The sequence below is a fragment of the Alligator mississippiensis genome, chromosome 2 (genome assembly GCF_030867095.1).
Source record: "Alligator mississippiensis isolate rAllMis1 chromosome 2, rAllMis1, whole genome shotgun sequence".
Taxonomy (NCBI): Eukaryota; Metazoa; Chordata; order Crocodylia; family Alligatoridae; genus Alligator; species Alligator mississippiensis.
The window spans coordinates 20,466,965-20,482,776 of record NC_081825.1 but is presented as its reverse complement, the minus strand read 5'-3'; the positions used below and the strand labels follow the sequence as shown (position 1 = coordinate 20,482,776).

Genomic DNA, 15,812 nt, shown 5'->3' with positions numbered 1-15,812 from the left:
AATCCCGATGCAAGTGATTCATCAGTCAAATCTTGACCATAAATGTTAGATTTGACTAACTTCATTATTGACAAAATCTATTTGCAGACATGCTCCCAAAAACTTATCATGCCAGCAGCAAAACTCTTTGTCTACAAGTATACTGCGGTCAGGAGACTTGAATGGAAGGTGATCAGCAGAGATCCAGGGTTTCTGTTTCTTGTGGAAAAACGTGGATTTTCACCTTTAAAAAGGAAAATACAGGAAACAGCAGGTTTCCCCTTGCAGTCTGGCAGTGCTCCAGCCTGCAAGGGGCTGCGGGGAAGCAAGACGCAGAGGGCAGGGCCACCATGCACATGTGTGTACAAACACATACACACTGCACCCAGGCAGGGTGGTGGAGAGCAGCTCCCTCCAAGCAAGTCTATGGGGGATGGGAGGGGCACAGGTGACATGGGTGACATGAGAGGGTGAGGGAATACAAGCAACATGTCAGGCAAGGGGGGAGAGCACATGGACCCCGTATTTCTGTGCCCACTGTGGGGTGTGAGGCATAGGGCTGCAGCCTGGCCTGACCAACTCCAGGCAGAAGTCACGGGAGGGAGCACCACACTGCCGTGACCACCAAGGTGAAGTGCCTCTTGCATGCCCAGCAAGTGAGAGCACAACTTCATGCCGCTGCGCTTCACCCTGGTGGCCATGGCGGCATGGAGCTCCATCCTGTGCTGGGTCCCACCCACTAGGCTGCCAAGGCAGCTTCCGCCTGGAGCTGGTCTGGCCCATCTGCAGCCCCACACCCTGCTGCAGGTGCAGAAATCTGGGGGAGCACATGCCCCCACTGCCACCTCCTAATGTATCACCTGTGCCCACTTCCCCTCCCCCCTCACACTGGCGGGGCTGGGACCTGGGGGCAGGGGCAGTAGGTTGGAAGCGAGAGGCACCAGCAGGGCTGGGGAACCATGGCTTGGAAGTGAGGGACAATGGCAGGGGCTGGCATACCAGGGCTGCTCAGTGCCACGAAGCAGCAGTTGAGGGGGGGATGGGACAGGACAGCCACAGCTGGACCTGCATCCTGGTGAGCAAAGGGGGCAGAGGGTGTTCTGATTTTCCATGATAAAAAAAGAATCAAATGCCAAAATGTATAGGCATTTAGAATGTATTTTATTACAATGATTAAGGCATGGTAGGCTTCCAAATTGCTTTAAAATTGTAAATACATCAATAAGAAATTGTGTTCAACTAATACACACACACAGACACACACACGCATGCACAGCAGAAAGACACTGATTTTGGGTCAAATGCAGATCAGAAAATTTAGGATTTTTAAAAAGAGAAAACCAGCATCCCTGGCGATCAGGTCATTTGCTTTGTAAAGAGTCTTTCAATGTATCACTTACTTGAAGATCTGCAAGTTCTATCTAATAAACTTGAGGTGCCTCTTCAAAGTCAAATGCAAATACATTTTAGAAAAATTAAGATGAATGTGTTTTGAATACTTAAGGAAATCCTTAAACCTTTTTCTGGAATTCCTCCTGAAATTGTTTGAAAAAAGTCTCAATAAACCTACCCTGTGGAAAATTCAAATCAACTCCTTCTTCACTCTATGTGTTTGCAACTACGAAGGTATAAAATGTTTTTTCAGTGATATGTCTCATCAAAAGATTCATTTGTAGATCTCAAATGCTTTCACATCAGCAGTACATGTTGTAGCCATGTTGGTCTAAGAACATAGGCAGACAAGGTTATTTGGGTAAATCTGAGATCTTTTATTAGACCCACTCAAATAGATGGAAACATTCTTCTTTGCAAGCTTTTGGGTACAAATACCCTTTGTCAGGCTGAGGAAGCATTTCCAGCTGGTCTGTGCTCTTCCTGGATGAAATAGTAGAACCAGAAGCCAGTATGCATGAGAGAAAGCCAGCCAGTGACAGTGTAAGTTGAGGTAGCCAGTGGGTAAGAGAGGGGGGTAGGGCGCAATGAATACAGCTGGTAAAATAGTAGAGCAGTTACCTGGGGAGTCGGATGTTAGGCAAGTTATAATGCGTCATAAATCCAATGTTTATTTTAGTCCATGAGAAATGTGCCCCCACATGTAACTGGGTATTCTTGTCCGATTGAATGCACACCAACAAATCTATCAAAGTTAAGAATACCCAATTACCTGTGGGGGCACACTTATCACAAGAAAACCACTGTCTCTCCAGTCTCTCGGTTCTAATCCTCTAAGGGAATTTATAAAACACCTTTCACAGATGAGCCTACAAACTTCACTTCATCAACCTACTGGATACAAAAATTAATGGACTAAAATAGACGTTGGATTTAGGACACATTATAACTTGCCTAACATCCGACTCCCCAGGTAACGTCTCTACTATTTACCAGCTATATTCATTCCACCCTACCCCCCCCCCCCCCCCCTTACCCATTGCCTACCTCAACTTACATTGTCACTGAGTGGCTCTTCCCCATGCATACTGGCTTCTGGTTCTACTATTTCATCCAGGAAGAGCACAGACCAACTGCAGATGTTTCCTCATCCTGACGAAGGGTATTTGTACCCGAAAGCTTGCAAAGAAGAATTTTTCCAACTATTTGAGCTGGTTGAAAAAAAGATAAATTGGATTTTCCCAAAAGAACCTTGTCTTCACATAAGCATACATTTCAGACCGTACTTTTCCCTTCCCCTGGAGTCTCACATTCAGATTATTCAACAGTTCTGTTACATGTCCACTAAAAATGCTAAATCTCAAATCTATGTAGGATCAGACAAAGCAGAAAGCTTAACTCCCGTCTCTACTAGAAATATATCAATCTTTGTAGAAGAAATACAAAACTCTAGAACTCTTTGTTCAGAAATGATATCTTAAACCAACTAAGAAACTGCAAAAGAAAAAAAAATCTTTCTGCAAGCTAAGTGAAAAGGATAATTTTTTTTGCAATTTCTTAGTTGGTCTAATAAAAGGTATGATCTTTGAACAAAGAGTTCTAGAGTTTTGCATTTCTTTTTTGTCTCTGACCCACACTGCTACCAAATACATCTTTGTAGAAGAAACATTTGAGAACCGTACCCAACTGAGCCATCTCACCTTCTATGCAATACAAAATATCTCCATATTCTGTTTTAACACCAGCAAGGAACTCTGGAAACTGGCAACCGTTCAAGCCACGGCCACTAATGAAAGTCATGCTTGAAACAGAAACACCCATGGCTTTGGCTTTCCCAATGTAATACCTTGCTGCACAACACCTATTGGTGAATGTGAATGTGATGAAGCTAAACAGGAGGGTTATTCAATTTTTGCATTTTGTTGTTGATGTATCCTGTGACATCAACCTTGCATCCTGTCATGTTTTGCATGTCATTCATTAAGCTTTTCAGTTTCTTCCACCTCAGCAGATGCATGTTATTTTACACACTATGAGAAATGTCTTCTCTTCCGATTGTCCCCTTCAAAAACTCTGAAATGCACCAAGCTCCTCAGTAGCCTCAAACAGTGAGTCTATTCCTCACACAAATATGAGCAGTTGAGCTGTATCTGACATCTTTATTCTCATCGAGTGCTAATGACAAGTGCTGGAACATTTTGGCTTTTTCTTTCAGTGTGGAAAGCAAATCCATCCCAATCTCTTCAACTCCTCTGCTCACAGTATGAGCACAAAGGCTCATCTCGTGTTTCAAGTTTTCTTTTTTCTTTTTCTCTTAGGACATAACTCCTCAAATCATTTTCATTACACACTCCTTTGTGAATTCACTATCTGTAAAAAGTCTCCCACCATCAGCAAACAACATAGCCATACAATAACTAACTTGAACAACTGCTAAGTTTTGTTCAATGCGTCTTCTAAAAATATTCTGCTGACTACGCAAACTGTTTCTCTGACCTTCTATTTTGTAACTCTTAAAGTTGCCCTACCAAGCAGTCATACCTTTTCTTTATGATGTGTATCAAAGTGGTGCCTAATATTGTATTCCCTGACCCCTGAAACAGGGTCTTGACAAATGGAGCATGCTGTTTTGTCGTTGCATTGCACAAAAGTGTAATTATGTCCAATGCTCATTGAACACATTCACCATCAGATTTGTCTTTTCTTCAACAACATGGCAGTGGGTGGCTCCTTCAGGAGAGCATGTATACAAAGATTAGTGGATTGCCTGGCTGACACCGATGCTGAATTAATCAATCAGTGGCACTCCTTTGAGTAAATTTCAGGAACTCACCACAGCTCTTTGCAATTTCTTAGTTGTGGGAAAGACACAAGGGCTAAGTACAGACAGTCAAAAAAGCTTGAGGCTGAATTGATTCAGTCTTTGCAGGATAGTCTAAGCTGCACAGACTGAACCAATAAGCAAATGAACAGACGTTCACTTTTGATTCAGGAAATGCAGCCACATGCCTGCAGTGGCTCAAGCCAGAAGCCTGGGGGCACTAGAGCATACCTACAAGCCACTGCCAAAGAGGAAGGAAGAGAGAAAGCCCTGCTGGAGCACAGGGTGCATGGCCACGCCCCAGCCTATGCTCTACCTGGGCTGGGGGGTGGGGCAGGGTGGAGAGGGGAGTGGTAGTGGCATTGAATTCACAAAACCTTGAACAAGAATAGTTCTCTTTCTGAAAAACTATACACTGAAGAGTTATGAATGCAGCCTGAGCTGTGTTCACTTCCTCTTTCTGCTGCCCCCGAGGTCTCTGGGATTTGCAGTCCACAATCAAATCAGAGTAGCAGGACTTTCAGGATTGCTCATCACTTCCTCTTCCTGCTTATACGTGCCTCTGGGATTTGTAGTCCATAGCTGCAGCCAGCACTAAGTTTTAGCAAGGCAGAGCAGATCTGTACTCTCAGGAATGTTAGTTTAACCCCCCCTCCCTGGCCTCAGATCCCAGCTAGGGTTTGTCTGGGGGGTGCAGTGAGCTAGCCTGTGAGCCGCTTCTTACTGTCCTGACTAGAAAGCAGAGGGGCAGGGCCTGGTCTCTGGAACAGACAGCCCAGCCCAGGGCTGAAAAGTACATTGGGGGGAAATCCGATTTAATTTACACAAGGAAGGGGTCTGGCACAGAAGTTTCAGAAACCAGTTTGAGCTAAATTAGTTAAGTGTGACACATTTAACCAGGCTTCTCTTAAACCAGTTTTGGCCATTTTGAAACTGGTTTATATGTACTGAATTTCTGTTCTGTTACAGTTTTAAACCAGTTTCTGATCACTTAAACCAGTTTATATGCAACTTCTGTCCCTAGCAATGGAGCACCCATCAGGCACAATCCTGTCCCCAGAACCTCTAGGGACAGACAGCACTGCATACTGAGAGACAAAGGAGCAGGTAGCCCTTGCTCACACACTGGCTGAGTACAGACAGTCAAAAAGCCCAAAGCTGGATTGATTCGATCTCTGCAGGTCAGTCTAAGCTGTGTAGACTGAATCAATAAGCAAGTAAATAAATACACATTCAGTTTTGATTGCAGAAATGCAGCCACATGCCTGCAGTGGCTTCAGTCAGAAACCCAGCACAGAAAGGGCGCTAGATCACACTGCTCTGCTTGGCTAGAGCAGACAGCTTGGGCCAAAAGCCAGCCCATCCACTCTGTGAGGGGGGTTTGCAGAGGAGGTGCAAAGCATCCTGGGATGTTGGGGGCTGCAAGTTAACTTGAATCTGGGAGGGATCTAGGACAGAAGTTCAATGCACCCATTTAACCTAAATAAGTTAAGTTTGATAACTACATCCAACCTGGTTTATCTTAGACCAGTTTCAGCCATTTTGAAAGCTGTTTATGTGCACTGAACTTCTGTTGCATTACAGATTTGAACAAGTTTCCGATCATTTATACCAGTTTATGTGCAATTTCTGTCCCTAGCCATTGGGTTGCAAGCAAGCCCCTGCCAGTCTGCAGCACGTATCAGAGCAGAAGGTTCCTACCCACAAAGCACAACTGCAGTTGAGCAAGTGCAGCACCAGGCAGCTCATTACCTGGCTGCTTGGAGAGCCTGTGTCTGGTAGGTGACATCCTGGAACCCCTGTCCCAGTCCCTACTGCAGCTGCTCACAAGCATGTGGTACACCAAGTTCCAGGACTGGCAGACTGCAAGAAGCATCCCAAAGTGCAAATGCTGCAGCAACAGCCAGGGCTGTAGCCATGGCCATGTGGTCTGTGCCAGGCTAATCATGGACATGTTGGTGTCTATCCCTACTGCTGCTGCCCAGTGCAGTGTGCTTTGGGACATGTGGAGGAGCCATAACTGCTGCCACAGCTGCAGCTGCAGCCATGCTAGGCTGATCAGAGACATGTTGGTGCCTCTGTCCCGGTCCCAAATGCTGTAGCTGCTTCCCAGCACAGTGCAGAATGGACTGCCCAGCTCCATCACATAACCCAAAGCACGCTCTGCTGGTTACCTGCTGTAGCAGCAAGGACTGGGACAGGGCCAGCAACATGTCACTGACCAGCCTGGTGCAAAGTGCAGAACAGACCATGCAGGCCAAGGCGCGGCCAAGCGTGCATCCTTAAGCCATTCTGCACCATTCACTGGGCTCGTCAGGAATCTGCTAGCACTTCTGTACCAGTCCCTGCTGCTACTGCCACTGCAGCTCCTCACACATTCTGATGTCCCTTGTGCTGGGCAGCAGCCAGGACTGAGACAGAGGCACCAGCATGCCCCTGCCCAGCTCAGCACAGACTGCATTGCTATGGCTATAGCTCCTCCAAGCATCCCGAAGCACTCCTTGTAGTTTGCTGTGTCCTGGAGCTTGGCAGGCTCAGTAAAAAAATCTTCATGGGCTGGATCTGGCCTATGGGCCATAGTTGCTAACCCTTGGGTTAGAGTCATGCACCCTCCTGCAAACAGTCCTTCCTGTTTCCATGAATCTTACATTCTTTCTGCAGTAGGGCACAGCTCCTACAAAAGGGGTAAAGAAGTCCCCTACCCACCTGGTGGTAAAATTAGACCGCATATGATTAATATACAAATTACTGTTTCACTGCCAAGTGCTTGTGTCACAACTTACTAGAAATATTCAAATTACTTAGTATAAAATTAAAATAGTTAAAAACGAAAATCTTACCTGCTCCTCAATAAAACGCCTCTGTTTAAAAAATTCCCAGTCTTCTTTTAACATGCGTTGTTTTGTTTTCATTGCCATCTAGAACAGGATTTCAAGACAGCCTGTTAGTCTAAACATGGTACTACTACATTGTGTTAAGTTACCACCAAGTTTTATTTCATCTATTACACCTACACTTATTTCAGAATATTTACAAGTACCTTATTCAATGAAAAAGAGAGTCAAGTAGGTTATTCAATATTAGAGATTAAGTTAATTTTCCAAGTGCTCTTCTTACCTCCTTAAAAACTGGCTAACTAACAAACAAACAGAAACACATTGAAAAATTCAGCTGTTACACATAGACCCACCTGGACACCCACACCATTTTACAAATCTGTTTTGGTTTTTTTTTGTGGGGTTTTATTTTATTTTTTTTAATACTGTCTTTACACTGGCATTCTGCTCTATTTCATAGTTCACAAAAAACACTGACAACAAGCAAAATGTCTGACATCTAATACCCAATAGCATTTCGTTTACTGATTCACATACTAAGAGAAGATTACGTCTGATTTTGAAGTTGGGATTTCTTGAATTCATCACCTGCAGTTAATGATCTAGATCACCAGCATTTAAGGTTCACTACCTTTCTCAAATGTATTCTTTATCTACAGTTTATCCAGTTCTCAAAAATGGCTCCTATTAAATTATACCATGCCTTGAGGCAACACTGCTGGAAATGCACCATTACGGGCAAGTTACATTTGTCCAAAAGCAGCATGCTTCAGATTTATCACATACCCTCACTTTGAGAGAATGCAAAAATGTCAGACTTTAACACAGTGAAGTCCCAAAATTATTTTTTTTTCTATTAGTCTTCCAATTTGGAAGAACTGGCTCACTGACAAGGGAGAACACATATTCCAGGTTTCCCTTGACATAATGCAATAATGAATGACAGATTAAGTAGCAGAAATTCAAAAGCACTTGGAACAGAACTGTTCCACAAAGATGTGTTCCCTAAAATTCCCTGGGTTACACTAGTTAAAACTTAAATTTTTTAAGATCACTTGCAAAAACCCCAAAACTTTAAAAGGATTTAAAAATGTTACTACTTACAGTAGACAAATATAGTGTTAACTGATTTAAGAAATACCAATTCAAACAGGGGATGACAGGGTCCAACAGTCAAACTCCTGCAAGACCATTTTAGGATGGACATAAGGAAAAACTTCTTTACTGTCTGAGCCCCCAAGGCCTGAACAGACTCCCCCAACCCCAAAGGTGGTGCAAGCACCTACTCTGGACACTTTCAAGAAACATTTGGATATTTACCTTGCTGGGATCCTTTGAACCTAGCTGACTTCCTGCCCCTTGGGCAGGGGGTTGGACCCAATGATCTTACAAGGTCCATTCCAGCCCTAATGTCTATGAAATATATGAATTCTTCTCCTCTACACCTGATCACTTTAATTACCGTAACTTACTCAAATCCAAGATCAGCCACCCTCAATCAACATGGTCTAGGACAGGCAGTGGCTCAGTTCTGGCTTGGCCCCAGGCTAAAGCCAGAGCTGAGTTGCCACCTGCCCCAGGCTGGAACAGCTTTGTTTGAGGTTGGGGGGGGTGAGGGGGAGGAAAGAAGGGGCACAACTAATAGGAGCATGGTAGAGAATGGGGGAAAACCTGAAGCCTGCCACCCCACCCCCGTGTCCGCCTTCCCCAACCCCTGCTCCACCATGCAAGCTCTTCCACCTCCTCTCCCACCTTCCCCCCTTACCTTTTATTCCAGTTCCAGCTGACACTGCCTGCAGGATCTGCTACTGCTGCTCCCTTGCCAGGCTAGAGCCATACTGCTGCTGAGTGCTCCAAAGGAGCAGAGCTGCAGTAGAAGGTAAAACGGTGGGGGAAGGCAGAGAGTGCAAGGGCAGGCACAAGCATGAGGCAAGAGCCAAGGATCCAGCCCTTCACCCTGCACCATAGCAGTGGGAGGGGGGTGAATTTAGGACAATGCCCCCAATTATTAGAATTTAGGTTTTTCCAGGTATAGAATCCAATTCTTTGGGGGGGGGGGGGGGGGAGGAGGAGGAGGAAGGGGGTGTTGGTCATCTTAAATTCAGTCATCTTGGAGGTGAGTAAATGTACTAGAACTTCAAGTCAGCACATATTTATCATCTGATACCAAATCAGATACATCAAATGGGATTTGAATTTCTACTATTTGATGATGATTTTTTGCTCTGATTTTTTTTGTTGGTTTATTTTTGCTCTGGTGGGTTTGCATATTCTCTATGCAAAAAACAGAGTTGTTTGTCAAGTAATATTTTAAAACAGTGGGCATGAAATGCTGATGAACCATGGCTTATTGGTACTACTTCCAAGGGCCCCTCTTCACATGCAGGTAAAGGCATGATGGGCTCTAATGCACAATCTACATCATCATGCCTCTTGCCATATCACATGTGCATGGCAGGAGGCATGACTGCAAAAATCACAAATCAGATCCTATCACATTTTATTGCTCCTCCTGCACCAGCAGGAAGCAACCTCTTACAACTGGAATTTCCCTTTAGCTGCTGTGATCTCCCAGATGCACTGGGCCCCACACAGCCCCTCAGCAGGGAGACAGCAGTTGCCGTTATCCCCAACCGTGGCAGCACCCCATGCATCCCCGCAGCTGGGAGACTGCAGCAGTTGCAGTCTCCCAGCTGCAGGGCTGTGCAGAGCTATGCCCAGCTCAGAGATCACAGCAGCTGCAAGCTCCCAACTGTGGGGATGCATATGGGCCTCCACAGCTGGGAGCTCCAATCAGCTGACAGGGCTCCCAGCCACAGGAGCCCTTGGCCACACATTCTATTAATGGCAAGTTAGGAAGCAGCTACAAAGGTATTGCACATATTTTGTGGAATAACTTCGTAGCCTATTCCTCTTTTTATTGTGCCATTAATTGATTCAATGTGTGGCTGGGTGACCACTTAAGGCACGACTAAATTTAAATCACACCTTAAAAGCGCAACATGCCGATGGAGCCCAAGATGCATTGAAATATACTGCCCTGGGCAGAAGTCAAGAAACTCCAAGAACAATCCTTGGCTCTACCACTCACTGCTGTGTGTCCCTGGTCTGTTAACCTAACAGCAAATTATAGTACTGCAAAGCTCAGTGTTTTAGGAACCCTGCTACCTACTGGAACTCACAACATACAAATTAGACTCAGGAGGTCTACTGCTTGCTCAGAGCCCAGATCTGAGATGTCAGACGGATTACTGAGGCTTATCCAGCCCTCTGACTACTACCCCATGCTGCTCACCCATGTAGGCACTAATGATACTGCCAGGGGAGACCCTAAGCATATCAAGAGAGTGACAACAGGGCTCTGGGCTCAAATTGTGTTCCCTTCCAGTTCAGGTAAAGGACCCAGGCAGGAGCAGGTGCACCCTGCAGATCAACACCTGGCTGCACATGTGATGTCACCAGCAGGGATTTGGCTTCTTCAACCATGGGATATTCTTCCAAGAAGGATTGCTGGGAAGAGATGGGATCCACCTGATGGAGAGGGAAGAGCGCCTTCGCAGACAGGCTCGATAACCTAGTGAGGAGGGCTTTCAACTAGATTCACTGGGGGATGGAAACCAAAGCCTTGAGGTAAGCTGAGGAAGTGGGAGACCTGGAAGAAAAGCAAGCAGGAGGGGGTAATAGGAGAGGTACCTGAAAAGTCAGGGAAATCAACTAGTTAACTCAGGTGTCTGAACATGAATGCACAGAGCCTGGGAAACAAGCAGGAAGAACTGGAATTCCTTGCAGAGTCATGGAACTGGGACGTGATTGGAATAACAGAGACATGGCGGGAGCTCGCACAACTGGAGCCTTGTCATGGATAGGTACAAACTGTGCAGGAAGGACAGGCAGAGGAGAAGAGGAGGGGTTGCACTTTATGAGAAAGAGCTGTATGATTGCTCAGAGCTCCAGTATGAAGCTGAAGATAGGCCTGTTGAGAGTGTCTCTGGGTTAGGGTCAGAGGGGAGAGCAACAATGGTGATGTTGCAGTGGGGGTCTGCTATAGGCCACCAGACCAGGAGGAAGTGGTGGATGAGGCTTTCTTCAAACAGTTAGCAGAAGTTTTCTGATCACAGACCCTGGTTTTCATGGGGGACTTCAATCACCCTGATATTTGCTAGGAAGACAATACAGCAGTGCACAGGTGATCCAGGAAGTTCTTGTAGCGTACTGGGGACAATTTCCTGGTGCAGGTGCTGGAGCAGCCAACTGGGGGCTGTGCTAGTCTTGACGTGCTGCTCATAATCAGGGAAGAATTGGTGGGGAACGTAGTAGTGGATGGCAACTCGGGCAGCAGTGATCACGAGATGATAAGAGTTCAAGATCCTGAGGAAAGGAAGGATGGAGAACAGCAGAGTACCCTGGACTTCAGAAAAGCAGATTTAGACTCGTTCAGGGAAATTCATGGACAGGATCCCCTGGGAAGTCAGACTAAGGGGGAGAGGAGTCCAGGAGAGCTAGCTGTACTTTAAAGAAGCTTTACTGAGAGTGTTGGAACAAGCCATCCTGATGTGCAGGAAGACTAGCAAGTATGGCAGAAGACCAGCTTGGCTTAGCAGGGAACTCTTCAGAAAACTAAGTCACAGAAAGGAAGCTTATAAGAAGTGGAAACTTGAAGAAATAACTAGGGAAGAATATAAAAGCATCGCTCAGACCTGCATGGATGAAGTCAGGAAGGCCAAAGTGCAATTGGAGGTGCAGCTAGCAAGGGATGTTAAGGGGAACAAGAAGGGCTTCTATAAGTACGTCGGTAGCAAAAGGAGGATCAGGGAAAGCATGGGTCCTTTACTGAATGGGGGAGGCAACCTCATGACAGAGGATGCAGAAAAGGCTCAAGTGCTCAATGCCTTTTTTGCCTCAGTCTTCACAGGCAAGGTCAGCTTCCAGACTAATACACGGAGCAGAGTTTGGGGAAGAGGTGAGCAGCCCTCAGTGCTGAAAGAACAGGTTAGGGACTATTTAGAAAAGCTGGGTGTGTACAAGTCAATGGGCCAGATGGGATGCACCTGAGGGTGCTGACGGAGTTGGCTGATGCAACTGCAGAGCCATTTGCCATCATCTTTGAAAACTCACAGCAATCAGGAAAGGGTCCAGATGACTGGAAAAGGTCAAACATAGTGCCTATATTTAAGAAAGGGAAGAAGAAGGATCCATGGAACTACAGAGCAGTCAGCCTCACCTCAGTCCCTGGACAAATCATGGAGCAGATCCTTAAGGAATCCATTTCTAAGCACGTGGAGGAGAAAAAGGTGATTAGAAACAAACCAGCACGGATTCACCAGAGGCACGTCATGCCTGACCACCTGATTGCCTTCTATGAGGAGGTGACTGGCTCTGTGGACGTGGGGAGACCAGTGGATGTGGTGTACCTTGATATTAGCAAGGCTTTTGGTATGGTCTCCCACAGTAGTCTCATGGGCAAGCTAAGGAGTACTGGCTGGATGTATGGACTGTAAGGTGGATAGAAAACTGGCTGCAGCATCCAGCTCAGAGAGCAGCAATCAATGGCTCGATGTCTAGTTGGCAGCCGGTATCAAGTGGAGTGCCCCAGGAGTTGGTCCTGGGGCTGATTTTGTTCAATGTCTTCAACAACAACCTGGAAGATGGCATAGCATGCACCCCGGCAGGTTTGTAGATGACACCAAGATTGGAGGGGGGGAGGGAGTAGTAGCCCTACCATCCAATGCATCTAAGATTCAGAGTGATGTAGACAAATTGGAGGATTGGGTCAAGAGGAATTGCATGAGGTTCAACAAGGGCAAATGCAAAGTCCTGCACTTAGGACAGAAAAATCTCATGCACCAGTACAGCCTGGGGGCTGACTGGCTGGCCAGCAGCTCTGCAGAAAAGGACCTGCAGATTACAGTGGAAAATAAGCTGAATATGAGCCAGCAGTGTGCCCTTGTTGCCAAGAAGGCTAACGGCATATTGGGCTGCACTGGTAGAAGAATGTTGCCAGTAGGTCAAAGAAAGTGATTCTTCCCCTCTATTCAGCCCTGGTGAGGCCACATCTGGAGTACTGTGTTCAGTTTTGGGCCCTCCACTACAGAAAGGATGTGCACAAACTGGAGAGGGTCCAACAAAGGGCAAAAAAATGGTGAGGGGGCTTGGGGACATGACTTATGCGGAAAGACTGAGGGAACTGGGCTTATTTAGTCTGGAGAAGAGAAGACTGAGGGAGGGGATTTAATAGCTACTTGAAAGGGGTTTCGAAACAGGATGGAGCTGGACTGTTGTTTGTGGTGGCAGATGATAGAACAAGGAGCAATGGTCTCAAGTTGCCACAAGCGAAGTTTAGGTTAGATATTAGGAAGAATTTTCTCACTAGGAGGGTAATAAAGCACTGGAACAGGCTACCCAGAGAGGTTGTGGACTCTCCATCTTTGGAGGTTTTCAAGACCTGACTAGACAAAGCTTTGGCTGGGATGATCTAGGTGTGGATGTTCCTGCTTTGAGCAGGGGGTTGGACTAGATGGCCTCCTGAGGTCCCTTCCAGCCTTTTCTATGGTTCTGATTCTAGCCCACCTATGTTTAGGGACCAACTCAATTTTTGCTATTTCAGGCATTGCCCAAGAAATCCACAACCCCCACCCCCAAAAATAAAACTCTCCTAGTAGGAGACAGAAGTCCTCATAGCTGCTATGTTCTGGCCTCTCACAGACCTGGCAAGTAAGATAGGCAGGTAAACGTGTTATTTTGTGTATCCTGACAGGGCTCAGGCACTAATTAGGCACCATTAAGACTCAAGTAGCAGAAAATAGATGCATCTAGGACTTGACTAGTACAAGCTTAGGAGTCCAAAAGGTTGGGCAGGGTTTTTCTGACTGACATTAGGTGCCTTGGTTAAACATCTAAGCACCAGAAGGGACATCTCTGTTAGGTCTCCCATATGAATACAGCATTTATTCTTTGTCATTTTCTCTGCCAAACATTCACATCGTTCCTATTGCCATGAAATGTAAGCACCTAAAAATAGTGAAAAAATATGCCTCTACCTTATGTGGGTGTGTTACAACCAATTGGTCACGTTTGTACTACAACACAATGGTTAATGCATGTGGTAGCTTGAGATTATCTAACATTTTTGGTGTTTGAGCAGGATTATCAGATGTCTTTGTTCAGAAACACAGGAGAGTAGGGACAAGCAAAAAGCTTCTCTTCCAACCCTGTACAGGAGGACAAAAGCATTTCATGTAAGTATTAGCTCTAATTTTTCTCCCTGGTGGGAGCAAGCAATGTGAAGAGAGGTTGGATCTTGCACATTAAGCCTTTAGAAACAAAGGGTAACCCCTGAAAGATGGTGCCTGAGGAAGGTGCAACTTCTCTTCAATGATTTCCTGGGCTGTGACTTTGAAGTCAAAAGTGTAAAGAATTTTTCACATGGCAACACAATACTCCAAAAGATAAAAGAATAAAAACAAAAAAGTTTTAAGTGTACCACTGTGGCAGGTTTGGCGCACACACCTTCATCTTCAAGTTACTGAAGCAACAGCATAAAGAGCTACTCCAGAGTCATTACCTTTTAAATAGTTAGGTAGCCTCATTATGTAAGTTATTTGTACCATAATGACTTTAAGTTGTTGTTAGGGCTTCTGTGGGAATTTAATAATTTAAAAAGCAGCCAAGCTTCCAAAATAAATAATCTATCTTAAACAAATAAATGAGGCTCACAAGCAATAATCCCTTTTGAAAACATTTAATATTCTTTATGCTGGCTGCTGATAATGAAACAGACTGAATTTTAAGATGGCCCTACTGACCCCTGAAGCCTTTTAAGAGTGAGGTAGGTGCTGGTTGTGTGAGACCTACAGTATTAGTCTTCCCCTGCTGAACATTTGCATTCTGGTAACTCACCTTTTCATGCTTGCACAAAATAGGAATTATTTATCTTTCTGATGGTGCCAGGAACTTGTTCTCTTGCAAGAAGCTGGATAAGCAGTTTTTAAGTGTAAGTTTTCTTCAGGGCTTTTTTATTTTTTTAAATAATCATTGTCTGTCCTTAATCTCCTCTTCTTTAAGTGATATTTTTAACTACTTTGAATCTGTCTACCATACAAAGCTGACTCCTCAAATGAAAGTCAGGAAAACCACCTTGCATTTACCAGGGGGTATGAACATACATACAAGCAGTTACTGTGGATTATCTGGCATGCTATAAATTCACACGTTAACTTAGAGTAACTTGTTTGCTCAGCCATACACAATAGGTAATATCTGTCACTTTCATTTGGGTTTGAAAATAGTGTTCTGCTTAATTCCTGAACAATAAGATAACTTTGTTTTATTTTTTTCTAATGGTATGATCTATTTTATAGGTACTTTGGAGGGACATTTGCCAAAACCTAGCTTTTTTATTGAACTTCTATCCATTCTCTCAAGTCTTCAAGATATTTAGGGTTCAAGGTTTAACATTTGCTTATAGAAGATTCTTTTGCCTCCAAGTTCTTCAGGCGATTTTTCTCCAACATAATTCTCCCTTATTAGCTAAATTTCTTCTACCTCATCTCATAGAAGAATCCTGGACGCCAAATGAGTAATCCAAACTTTGCTCAGTTATTCCTTGCATACAGGTTCATAACTGCCTCCATGTCTAGATTCTATAAAGATGGTACAGTTTTTGCCCAGCCTCAGCTATCTTGCATAGCTTATTCCTCATCAACAGAAAGTTTTCATTGGTACTAGAGTCCTCTTTCCATTCTGACTGTATGCACAAGTATGCAACTCGCAGTAACTGACCATGC

The 15,812-nt window shown here is 44.9% G+C and overlaps 1 protein-coding gene across 3 annotated transcripts in view; it reads right to left on the bottom strand.

Annotated features, from left to right (window-relative positions):
* The window catches only part of FAM193A (family with sequence similarity 193 member A), a 152,256-nt gene that overhangs the window by 47,498 nt on the left and 88,946 nt on the right, over positions 1 to 15,812 (bottom strand). For all 3 annotated transcript variants that reach the window (XM_059721519.1, XM_059721520.1, XM_059721521.1), the window contains exon 9: positions 7,033 to 7,110. In XM_059721519.1, the coding sequence (XP_059577502.1) occupies positions 7,033 to 7,110 (78 nt within the window). The remainder of the gene's footprint in view (positions 1 to 7,032; positions 7,111 to 15,812) is intronic.